General features: G+C 43.1%; 1 protein-coding gene across 7 annotated transcripts in view; it reads left to right on the top strand.

Annotated features, from left to right (window-relative positions):
• The window catches only part of CDH20 (cadherin 20), a 204283-nt gene extending 194504 nt beyond the window's left edge, over positions 1-9779 (top strand). For all 7 annotated transcript variants that reach the window (XM_064578800.1, XM_064578803.1, XM_064578799.1 and 4 more), the window contains 2 exons: positions 3388-3639; positions 8275-9779. In XM_064578800.1, the coding sequence (XP_064434870.1) occupies positions 3388-3639; positions 8275-8780 (758 nt within the window). In that variant the 3' untranslated portion in view covers positions 8781-9779. The remainder of the gene's footprint in view (positions 1-3387; positions 3640-8274) is intronic.
• The last annotated feature ends 2479 nt before the right edge of the window (positions 9780-12258 follow it).

The following is a 12258-nucleotide window of genomic DNA, read 5'->3' as shown; positions in this document are numbered from 1 at the left end:
AGACTTAAGGTATTAATTTCACCCCACATGATATCCTGCCATTAACACTTGAGACTATTAAACCTGTTCTCTTTTCAATGGAAAACATTCCTCCAAGTCTTTCCTTTAACCTTCTACATGTCATCATAAAATCACTCTGCTAATTCTAGAAGGGAGGGTAATATAAATCATAACAACAGAAGTACTACAATTAAACAACCCGATCTTTTTATTGGGTCAAATTTTGAACTATTCATTTATCTGCTTCACAGGGCAATCCTTCCTACAAAAAGTGGTTTCAGCCCCCCTCAGGACTGGTTTTACAGTGGAAACCAAGGGTGTGGGGGGTCGGGGGGATAATACATTATACTGTTTCTTCAAATTTTTAGTCAAGTGTCACTCTATTCCTTCACTCTGATATTTGTCAGAATCAACACAGAAACAATATGCAGCAAAATGCTGCAAATTTATTAAAGATGACTTTGGACACCAATTCATGGAGCCAATGCTTTAAAAAGATGGGCCACTGGAACATGATACTATAAAAAGAAACGACTCATTTCTGGGAAGGTTTTCCAAAACGAAAGTCAGCACATCTTCAATAGAAGAATGAACCCTTAATCTCCTCATGACAATTTATCCCATGAGTATTTTCTGTGGAGGCTCATTAAAAAACTGACCAACATCTGATTTGGTGGATCTACTATCAGGACCCCAACTCCCATGCCCAAAACATGATATCCTTTTATGAACACAACAAGGCACTATCTCAAGCAGAGTGTTTCTTTTTTTTTTTTTAATCCCCGAAGCATTATTAAAAGGATTGTGTGTATATAAGCATTTTGCAGTTTCAAACACATTTTCCCACACTTTGCTTTATTTGATATTTATAATAACCCTCTAGGGTTTTGAGGAAGTTACTAACCCCTCTGATTCTCACTGTCTCGCTTGATAGATAAGGAAAGAAAGCAAATGGCCCACAATCAGAAAGTGAGTAAGCATTAATGCTGGGACTAGAAGATGGAGCCTGTTTTAGCCACACACACACACACACACACACACATACACAAAAGAAAGAAGTTTTGTCTCATCTTGGAAACAAATGTTGTTTCCAAATGGGTTACTAAAGCCCTACTCATCACATTCAACAAAAACTCTGCAAGTGGCTATTCTGCAAGTGGCCAGAACCCTTCTAAGAAGAAATCAGCAAGGCAATGCTCTGATCTTTTCTCTTTTTCTTTAACCTTAAATAATTCTGAGATCAAAAAACATGATGTAATACTTTTATGCAATTCAGCTCTGGTCAAGCTTTCTAAAAGTCTTACAACCTGGCCTCAATTAAACTGAAAAATAAAAAATAACACAGATTTTTGTTTGAGAAAAACTTGGTTTCTGGAAAAGCAAAATTAACACTGTGGAACAGAATTAATAGTACTTAGCTACTAAATCTGGAAAAACAGGTGGGTCGTACAGTAGGTAGAAATATTAATATAATCCTCAGGTCGGCAACCTGTTGCTATCTTCCTCCACAGAGAAGCAAATACAAGAAGGGGCCCGTACCAAAGCAAGAGAGGATTTCCATTGGCTGGATAATTTTCAAGAGTTAATATCACTACACTAAATAAGCAGTTTACACAGCAAAATGGAAGAAATGTATACTTGGGAGTCAGAGACACCAGAGTTCAAATCTCAGCTCTGCTACTAAGTTAGTAACTTTGAACAAATTATATCATTTCTCTAGGGCTTAACTTACCCCCTGTAAAAGGGTCAGATTATCACTCTCTCATCAAATGTGAAAATTAAATGAGCTGCTGTGCACATAAGCACTCAGTAAACAATCATTGCTAATTGTGAAAAGGCAGGGCAAGGAGAAAGTGGAAAAGCAAATGAAGGAATAACATATTCATCAGAACAGGCTAGCCGATGCTGCGGGACAAATGACTCCAAAATTCCAGTGGCTTAACACAACTAAAATAAGTTTCTTTGCTCACATAAAACCAACCGCAGGTCTGAGCAACAAGGACAGCTGGTGTCCGTCCATGTAGCTCAGTGTCCCAGGCTGCCTGGTTCTCCTTCTTAAACGTTCTTGTACAGTATCACACCAAGGCAAGAGAACACAGAGAAACACATACCAGCTGTTACATGCTTCTGCCTGGAAGTGACACAAATCGCTTTTGCTCATTTTTCATGATGAAAAGCAAATCATACGGACACGCCAAAATTCAAGAGGGTAGAAAAGTATAATCCTTTATTATGTCCAAGAAGGGAAAGAGAACCAGAAATACTGATAATTAATAATGTTTACTTTGGTTAGGCTCTCAGAAGTTTTTGTGAAGTTCTAGACTCTTCCTTGTGAAATGTAAACCACATCCAGAGGACCTTCCATGTTGATGTTAGCTCTGAGAGTCACTGCTTGCATGTCCTATCACATCTCCCAACCTTTTCCTCTACTGAAAATGATCTGAACTGTGCAAAAAATATGACTTATTATTCAAACCCACTGGAAGACACCTGAAAACACAAATTAAAAAAATAAAAGATCCCAGAACATTACATTAGGCAAATACAAATATAAATACACACACACACACACACACCCCACCTTTGTGGAAACACATCAAATAATTTTGCTACTCCCTTTAAAGCTGGAGGGAAAAAAAAAAAACCCAAAAAACTAGTATTGCTGATCAGGAATGAATTTCTCCAAGTTCTTACTGTGTCATCTCAGACCACAAGTAGGGGGAAATAACAGGGTGTATCACGTGATTAGGGGATTTCAAATAAGCTTCTGCTAAATGAGCAGGTCCTTCAGAAAGCACAGGAGTTGGTGACTGCGTTTGAGAGGAATAAAAGAAAACAGCAAAAGCCGTGAATTCCAGCCAAAGTGGCAAAAATAAGCAATCTGCCACAGCCAAGTGGGCTCCTCAGCATTCTTTTCCTGGAGGCACAAAGCAGCCCCAGGGCCTTGGAAAGCTGATGAGCAGGGAACAAACAGGGACCACAAGTGGCCAGTGATTGCTCATTCCTATCAAGCTTTCACAGGAACATTTCAGTTAGATCTGAAGTCTAACAGTTCGCCCTGGGCACTTTATGTCACAAAGGGTAAAACAGACTCTCATAAAGGGTTTCTCTCCTAGGCCTCAGGGTTTTGCCTAGAAGCGAGCAAAAATCAAAAATCCATGGTTTCTGAATTCAAATGCTGATCCAGACAGAGCAGAGGCGGCTGGCTGTAGCTGACCGCCTCCGGGGAACGTTTGACGGTCCCTCTCCGTCCTTCCCACCTCTCATCCCTGCCCTCTTGCTCTCCTCAGCCCAAGAAATTAATTCACTTGTGGGTTCTTCCATTTTCTTCTTCCCTCCCACTTTTCCTCTCCCTTTTTTCAACCCTGGAATCCCTGTCTTCTTCAGATAACACTGCCCGGATTCTCACCAGGAGGTCTGGCTTCCGGCAGCAGGAGCAGAGCGTCTTTTACCTGCCCATCCTGATAGCAGACAGCGGGCAGCCGGCGCTGAGCAGCACGGGCACGCTGACCATCCAGGTGTGCAGCTGTGACGACTTCGGCCACGTCCTGTCCTGCAGCCCCGAGGCCTACATGCTCCCCGTCAGTTTGAGCCGGGGCGCTCTCATCGCCATCCTGGCCTGCATCTTTGTCCTCTTAGGTGAGCAGGTGCCTCCCTTCTCTTCTGTGGGGCCCCGCAAGTGCTTACATAGCTACCATTCTAACACGGCTGCTCAGAACCGGTTTTCTACACCATGCTTATGGAAAAGGTGGCAGAGTAAGGCGGGGAAAGAACACAGAAACTGACGATAGTCCCTTCCTTCAAGGAACTCATGGCCTCTTTGGCCAGACCAAAGCAAATATATTTATCAAGCATCTATTACGGGCCGGGGTACCATTCGAGGTGCTGGGATTAATAAGACAGACACGTCCCAGCCTTCACGAAGCTTACTTCAAGCAAAGCAAGTTCATTTTGACACCACAGAATCAACATGACAATTTGGGGCAGGATATGATAAACACCTCTTCTAACCCCTTCATTTCAGATAAGTAGTAGCTAAATCACAAAGACAGAGTGACAGGCCCAAAGCCAAGTGTCAGAGGCAGAGCCAGAAGTGAAATGCAGGCAGAGCCTACACTGTGCATCCCTGTATCTGAGTGGTAAGGCTCTTCTCCTAAATGTTCATCCCCCAAATTCTGGAGGTGGTAGGTGTTACAGAGACGAGAAGAAGGACAGGGTATCCCGAAGGGACAGGAGACAAGGGTAGGTGCCATTTTAAACAAGGTGGTCAGGGAAGGCCTCCCTGATAAGGAGACCTTTGAGCAGAGACCTGAAAGAAGTGACAGAGTGAACCCCGTGGCTATCTGGGGGAATAAGCTATTTGGGGGCATTAGCACCCCTCCGAGGTCCTGTGGCCATCTAACAAGGAGCAGTGACTACACAGGGCTGGTGTCCTACTGCTGGTGACATAAAAAGATGTGCTGACAGGCTGGTGGGAGAGCATTAGTGAGGGAAAGGATCCTTTAGTCCTCTGCTCAAATCATACAGCAAGGCAGCCACCCACCTCCCTTGTACATAAGGCTATTGGAGCAATCGTTTTTGAACTCAACACTCAAAAACAATGAAACACCTAAACTAACTCTGGAAACCACCAAAAATATCTGTACACATATCCCAACTCTTCTGATTGAATTCATTCACTGCACACATATTTTGCTTAGAAAAAAGCAGACTTAAGATAGTGATATCATTCAATATGGAAGAAGTCCTAGCATTCTATGAAGGAAAAGAATACAGCCCTGGGGATTTAAATTAGAATAGACATGCAGATATCCACAGAACCCCTTGATCCCAGGTTTACCTATGCACCAGGAGACTGAGTCAGACCAAAGAAAGAAAGGTCCCGACTGTAAAATGTCAGCACTTGATTGAATTTCTAGGTAGGTCTGTAAAATATGCCTTTCAAAAAATATTTACAAATATCACATGTGGTTTGATTTTGTTGTTTTAGTTCAATGCTATATGAAGAGAGAAGTAATATAAATAAGTAACTTTTCTAAATCCTCAGATCCCTGGATCAGAGAATTGTTATGCTTTCTGGTCCCTGTCTACATTAACAAGTAACACCCTCTGCAATTCCCTGAATGTCCATAAGATGGCGTCGGGAGTCCTTGAGTGCAAAACCGGATAAACGACAAGCAGCCTCTAACGAAACTAGCTCCTTGAAGAAATTTCCAGCCTGGCTGTTCCTACTTCTATCTTTGGAAAATGTCTACATTATAAGTTCACCCTTGCCCACAAAGAGAAAAAAAAGCCATCATTACAGAAAGATTGATTTTAAAAGACTGGCACAGAGAGGCTCTCAAGCTAGAAATGGTGTGCAAGGGGCAATTTATATTGTGCCTCCCAAACCCATTATGTCTTATCTTTTGAATTGCACAGAATAAATAGACAATTTTCAGGAGCTAAACCGAGCAGAGCTTTATATGCAACTTTATATAAAATCCTCATAGTTTTAGGCTCTCTTATTTCTAAGAATGCACATCCCAAATAAAATATAATTCATAAAACTGCATAAGATTGAATTATAGCTGATTCGCCAACAAAATACTACATTTTGTGGACAATTAAATAAACATACTAATTTTGACTTTATAGGGTTTTTTTTTTTTTTCATGTCTTTAGTATATATCTAGTTCCTAGAAAATCTCATAGGCCCTATGAACTGTGCCCGTAATACCTAAAGAACAAACACCCCTAAAACGGATTCTTTTCTGTCAGGGAAGACTTTCAGTTGAACAGGACCATGTTTCCCAGAATCTGATTTTCGGGGCATTACCCAATACTTGTTATTTAAATCAGATTATCTAAAAAACAAGATATATGTAAGGTATTTGTAAGATAAATGTTAAGATGGACCAGTTCTATAAACTGCCTAATTCTATCATCAGAATTCTTCCCAGCAGATATCCAAAGACTTTTCTAATTTTGCTTCATAGCATTTTCTTAAATACCACCCCTACCATTCTAATATCATCTGTGTGAAGGTTTTTCATTCTCCCCTAGGAAGAATTACCCAGCCCTGCCTCTGTATTCTCTTTGCAACACTTATAACCCTAGGATAGCCCTTATCACTGCCTGACTTGTATTAATCATCAGTCTATAATCTCCTTAGATTACAAGTTTATAAGACCAAAAATCATGTCATATTCAATATTCTCTCCTGTTTTGCATAGTGCCTAAAAATATTTGAGTTTAGTAACTGTTTATTGAACCCCACAAACACAGCATGTTCACTTAAAATCCCATTTGTCCAGCCTGCATCACACCCCAGCCTCCCACACCCAGTTTAAGCCCCCAACTTCCTTAGAGCCCTGTTAGTCCACTTCTCTGAAATCCCACAATCAGGCAGTTCATGGGTCGTATTTTGGCACACAGAGAAAATATACGAGAGTATACAACTGCTTCCTGTGTGTGCGTTTTGTCACCCTAGCTATTTGGGAAAAATACTAGGTATTAACATCATTAACTGCAATTTACAAAAAGCACATTCTACGTTCAAATTTTTTAAATCATTACTGTGAATTTTTTAAGTCCGTTCATAATTTTACTAGGCGTAAGACTGAACTCCATTTTTCTCCCCTTGGTAAACTGCAGTTTCATTTCGTAGTTGTGTCAAGTTGTTACTGTTCACTAGGTGTAACAAAGCACATCAAAGAAAAAAAATCAATAGCAGTTCTACAGCTAAAACCTCAACACACTTCCTGGAAAACATTTTCAGTCACAGAGATAAACAGTTCAACGGGATTATCTCTACCTCTCCTTTAAACCCCAGTGAACACATCCTGGGGAAAAAATAAATTTGTTGGGATAAAATTTTATCCAAGCCTGCAAGGGCACATCTAACAGTGTGGTGCTTCTTTGATAACATGGTGAATTACATAAAATGTCCCTGCTCATTCCCTCCCTTCCATGAACATCACTGGATCCAGAGAGTCACAACCACCCCTCTAACAGAAGGCTTTCTGAGGAATCGGAGTTTATTGGAAAACGGCGATCACTTATACTCTCTTATTTTTTGAAAGAGGTATAGAAAGACTAAGACTCTGATTCATACTTAGCCTGTATGTCTCTATGCGTATGTATTAATATGTGGTTGTATTTACAGAGTCGAATCCTACTAAGATACTAATGTAAAAAAAGTAGGATTCCACCTACGTAACAAGATTTCCACATAATCAGAAATGTATACTCGTCCTTATATGGTCAGGAGACATTGTCTGATGCTCAGCATAGACTCCATGGCAGGCCGCAGTGCTCTGCGCTTAGTTAAATGGGATTTGATTTGGGGGGGTCTGGGTGGGTGTACACATACACCCACGCAATTTTAAAGCAGCAAGCTGATGCAAAGAGACCTTATATGCAGCTTCTTCTAACTGAACCACCTGGAAAAAATACAGGGCTTCATTTGCCTACAAACTCTCAATCTGACCGCGCAGAATGAGTAAGAACGAGGTGGACCCTGTGGTTTAAAATATCCAAATGCTGGGCGCCTGGGTGGCTCAGTCGGTTAAGCGACTGCCTTCGGCTCAGGTCACGATCCTGGAGTCCCGGGATCGAGTCCCGCATCGGGCTCCCCGCTCGGCAGGGAGCCTGCTTCTCCCTCTGACCCTCCCCCGTCTCATGCTCTCTCTCTCTATCTCATTCTCTCTCTCAAGTAAATAAATAAAATATTTAAAAAAAAAAGATAAGGGGCGCCTGGGTGGCTCAGTCGGTTAAGCGACTGCCTTCGGCTCAGGTCGTGATCCTGGAGTCCCGGGATCGAGTCCCGCATCGGGCTCCCCGCTCGGCAGGGAGCCTGCTTCTCCCTCTGACCCTCCCCCGTCTCATGCTCTCTCTCTCTATCTCATTCTCTCTCTCAAGTAAATAAATAAAATATTTAAAAAAAAAAGATAAGGGGCGCCTGGGTGGCTCAGTCGGTTAAGCGACTGCCTTCGGCTCAGGTCGTGATCCTGGAGTCCCGGGATCGAGTCCCGCATCGGGCTCCCTGCTCGGCGGGGAGTCTGCTTCTTCCTCTGACCCTCCCCCGTCTCATGCTCTCTCTCTCTGTCTCATTCTCTCTCTCAAATAAATAAATAAAATCTTAAAAAAAATAAAATAAAATACCCAAATGCTGTCTCTGAGCTCAGCACTCAAAGAACTCTTCCCATACCTGGTTAATCACCGCTCCTTCAAGTCAGGGCACACACAGCCAGGTCTCCCGGGTAAAGAGCCTGTCCTCTCTGTTTCCCGCAGTGCTAGTGCTGCTCATTCTGTCCATGAGGCGGCACCGGAAACAGCCGTACATCATCGACGACGAGGAGAACATCCACGAGAACATCGTCCGCTACGATGACGAGGGCGGCGGAGAGGAGGACACCGAGGCCTTTGACATCGCGGCCATGTGGAACCCCCGGGAGGCGCAGGGGGGAGGCGCCCCCAAGACGCGGCAGGACATGCTGCCCGAGATCGAGAGCCTCTCCCGCTACGTGCCTCAGACGTGCGCCGTGAACAGCACGGTCCACAGCTACGTGCTGGCCAAGCTCTACGAGGCCGACATGGACGTGTGGGCCCCGCCCTTCGACTCCCTCCAGACGTACATGTTCGAGGGGGACGGCTCCGTGGCCGGGTCGCTGAGCTCCCTGCAGTCGGCCACGTCGGACTCGGAGCAGAGCTTCGACTTCTTGACGGACTGGGGGCCCCGCTTCCGGAAGCTGGCGGAGCTCTACGGGGCGTCGGAGGGGCCGGCGCCCCTGTGGTGACGGAAGCCTGGAGGCAGGCGCGCGTCCAAACGCAGACGTTCTCGGCGGACGCTCGCCAGGCTCGCGGTCGGTGCGGCCAACCGCATGAGCACTACTGTGCTGGAGAGCGAGAAGGGGGTGAGCGGCGAGGAGAGCTCTCTCTGGATCAGCTTTACTTGGTTCCATTAAGTTCGGTAATCGAAAGGAAACGCAGGAAGAGGGGGGCAGACACTCCAATCACCTTTCTTTCCTTTTGTCTTTTTTAATTTCTGTGACTCTGCATTCAAGGGCTTGGAGTCCAAGGTGAAGTTACGGCGAGCTTGGCTTTTCTCTCCCATTCGTCAAGGCCTTTGTCACTTTGTCACTTGGCCACCCCTGAAGAGTTTCTGGCCTTACACACACGGGTGGCAACTGAAGGGAAGTTTGACTCTCGCATCCTTTTTCTTTTTACCTCCCTTTTTTTTTTTTCTCCATTTAAGTGTTTTGCTGGCTCATCAAACCGCACAACCAACCCACACAAAAGAACACTGAAAAATTGTTACTCTGTGAAATTAACCTACTTGTCCTGGGATGGATGGAATTTCTTTTAACCCTTTTGAGACAAGGTTAAGGCGAATCGGCCTTGCATGACTGGGGGGTGGGGGTGGGAGAAGGAAGAGGCATTGACTTTGTGCTCAAGTTTAATGGCTGAACCAAGAGTTGTTGGCATTACAACGAATCCAACTCCATCAAGTTAGAGTGCTCTGTTCTCTTGGCTCTTTAACTGTGCCCCTGCAAAATTGTTCAGAACGAAACCAGAAAATCTGCCTCTTTTGCACTGTAGATGTCTCTTCCATGTGCCAAATGTGAAGATTAGATGCTACAAACGAAAGCCAAATAAAAAGAAGTATCTGATAAAAGCATGGGTTAGAGGGCTTTCCTAATCTGTGTGAGGTCAATCCAAGGGATGTTTACATACTGTAGATAACCTACTTGAACAAAAATCGGTATTATAGAGAATAAATGGATGTAAGAAAATTACATGTATAAGTTTTGTATATTTGTTAATAATTTTGGTAATAAATATGATGTACTGCATCTCAGTACCCTAGCACTTCTTTTAATAAAAGTTAAATAGAAGGGAAAGTCTATTGCACATTTGTTTAATTGCGGAGCACAAAGATGGCCTTGTGATCTTGACCTAGCCTCAGGTTCCTGGGGCTGGAGCTGATTCATAAGGCAAAGGCGGCTGCAGAGAAGTATGACGCTGTGCATTCTTTTCCAGTCGCTGAACACACGAATGTTGTGGTTCCAGCTGTTAAGCTTTTCATGAACCGTCTTCATCCCCCCATCTCTGAAAAGAGTAAAGGATGGTTTGATGATATCAATGATATAATGGTGAATTGTGCCATATTTTTCATTTTGTGAGAGGGTTTTCCACATAGCCACCAAAAGACAGGCCACTATGCTACTTTTATCTCTATTGGCAAATCAAATATGTACAAACATGTGTACAAATATATACGAAATCTGTACAGCTCACCGACACTGGGCGAGTTCACAGAAGGCTGGGACCATATTTTATTCATCTTTCCTTGCCCCATAATTGATTGTGAACAAGATAGTTTTCTGTGGGTCTTGTTTATAAAAATGGTTCTCAAATGTTGATGGGTGTCAGAATCTCCTAGAACACTTGTTAAACAATAGCTTGTTGGGCGCTACCACCCTGGAGTTTCCAGTTCATTTGATCTGGGGCATTTTGCATTTCTAACAAGTTTCTAGGTGGTGATAATGCCACTGGTCCAGGAATCAGACTTTGAGAACCTCTGTTGTATGGGCCACTCTCTCTCAAACACAGGAAGATTAGATTATCAGCCCGCTCGCACTGGAGCCCGTCCCATCCGTAGAATCTATGATTTTTTTCCCCCAGTATAAAGGACAGTTTGGCAGAAGTGTGTGAGAAGGCTGAAGAGGGTCCAGGAGCCAGATGGTCTATTACATGGTACACTAACAGCCAAGCAAATTCTTATCATCAAACTTCAGTAGACTAACCCTTTCTTCCCATGAAAGGCAGCTCTCACACATCTGCTATGAGGGTAAGGTGTGATATAAAAATAAATAAACTTAGCAAAGAAAGAAAGCAAGCATGAACTTGAGTCCAAACCAGCCTCTACAACATACCAGTTATTTGAATGTGAGCAAATTAACCCCTATAACATTTTTCCTTTCTGTCACTAGCCCTGAGGATAATTTTGTGACTATTTCACTTTGTATTGCATGTGTTAAGGACTGGGAACAGCTGTTATCCTAACCACAGGAGGTTATCATGCCCCACATCCTGCAAATGTGGTACCCATGATACTGGGCTTGCAGTGATTAAACAATCTCCTGGAGCTTCTGGTCCCTGGGAGGATGTTTAATGGTGTGATACAGGAAGTGTGAGAGAAGCACAGAATAAGAGATCCATTTCAGCTCACACTCTAAGCTGAAAGAGACTCTTCCTCCAAATGAGTTTTAAAATTTCCTTTCCACTGCCACAGTTTACCAGAGATGCTGGTCCCTCTGAAAAGAAAACATTATCACCACCAGATGGAAGGCAGAATGTGATCAGGTTAGGCAAGAGAGCTGTAAAATTATTCAGCCATTGCTTTGTTAACAGGTAAAGGAGCTAGTGTATAACTTACATGTTGGGGGGAAACAGGAGCATCGGTAGGAATCAGTAAGACAGCCTGAAACCATTCTGGAACAAGAACACAAGCAAATAAAAATGATCAATGAATTTTCTGAAACAAACAGACTATCCCAACATGGCAGATGGCAAAGACAAAGATGGAATGGTTCACACACAAAAAAGTCTATAAATCCTGGAATCAAAATTCAGACAAGCCAAAATCAGTGCAGGCACATTGATTACAGCTTGTTACTAGTTCACTAGTGATGCAGAACTGGACCTTGATGTCAGAACTCATAATATATTCTTCATAGTGGTAGGACTACATTAACATGGGATACACTCTACGAGCCTGGATTTAGGAAGCTTTTGTTTAATTCTAAGGGTCAAAGTTCTGATATTGGGAGTGGACAAAATTACATCAAGGAATCTTCTTTTTAAAATGATCTACTAATGACACATACCTGTCTCTTGTGATTCGTGTTTTGCAAAAACCGTGAGTACTAACTTACAGTATGTGCAATTAACTATAACATTAATGGGATGCCTGGGTGGCTCCGTCAGTTAATCGTCTGCCTTCAGCTCAGGTCATGATCCCAGGGTCCTGGGATCGAGCCCCGCATCGGGCTCCTTGCTCAGCGGGGAGCCTACCTCTCCCTCTGCCTGCCGCTCCCCCTGCTTGTGCTAGCTCTTTCTCTCTCTCTCTGACAAATATAAATAAATTAATTAATTAATTAATCAATTAATTAATTAATTAAATTAAGAAAAATAAACGATAACATTAGCCCCAAACAAAATTTTTCTAAAATCTTTATTCCTGAGACAGGAAGCTTGCAAATCCTACCCCAT

This window comes from Mirounga angustirostris, unplaced genomic scaffold (assembly GCF_029215605.1).
Source record: "Mirounga angustirostris isolate CCGP_5_RB_7025 unplaced genomic scaffold, mMirAng1.0.hap1 SCAF_14, whole genome shotgun sequence".
NCBI lineage: Eukaryota > Metazoa > Chordata > Mammalia > Carnivora > Phocidae > Mirounga > Mirounga angustirostris.
Note: the sequence above shows the minus strand (reverse complement) of the source record. Positions and strands in the feature narration are given on the sequence as shown.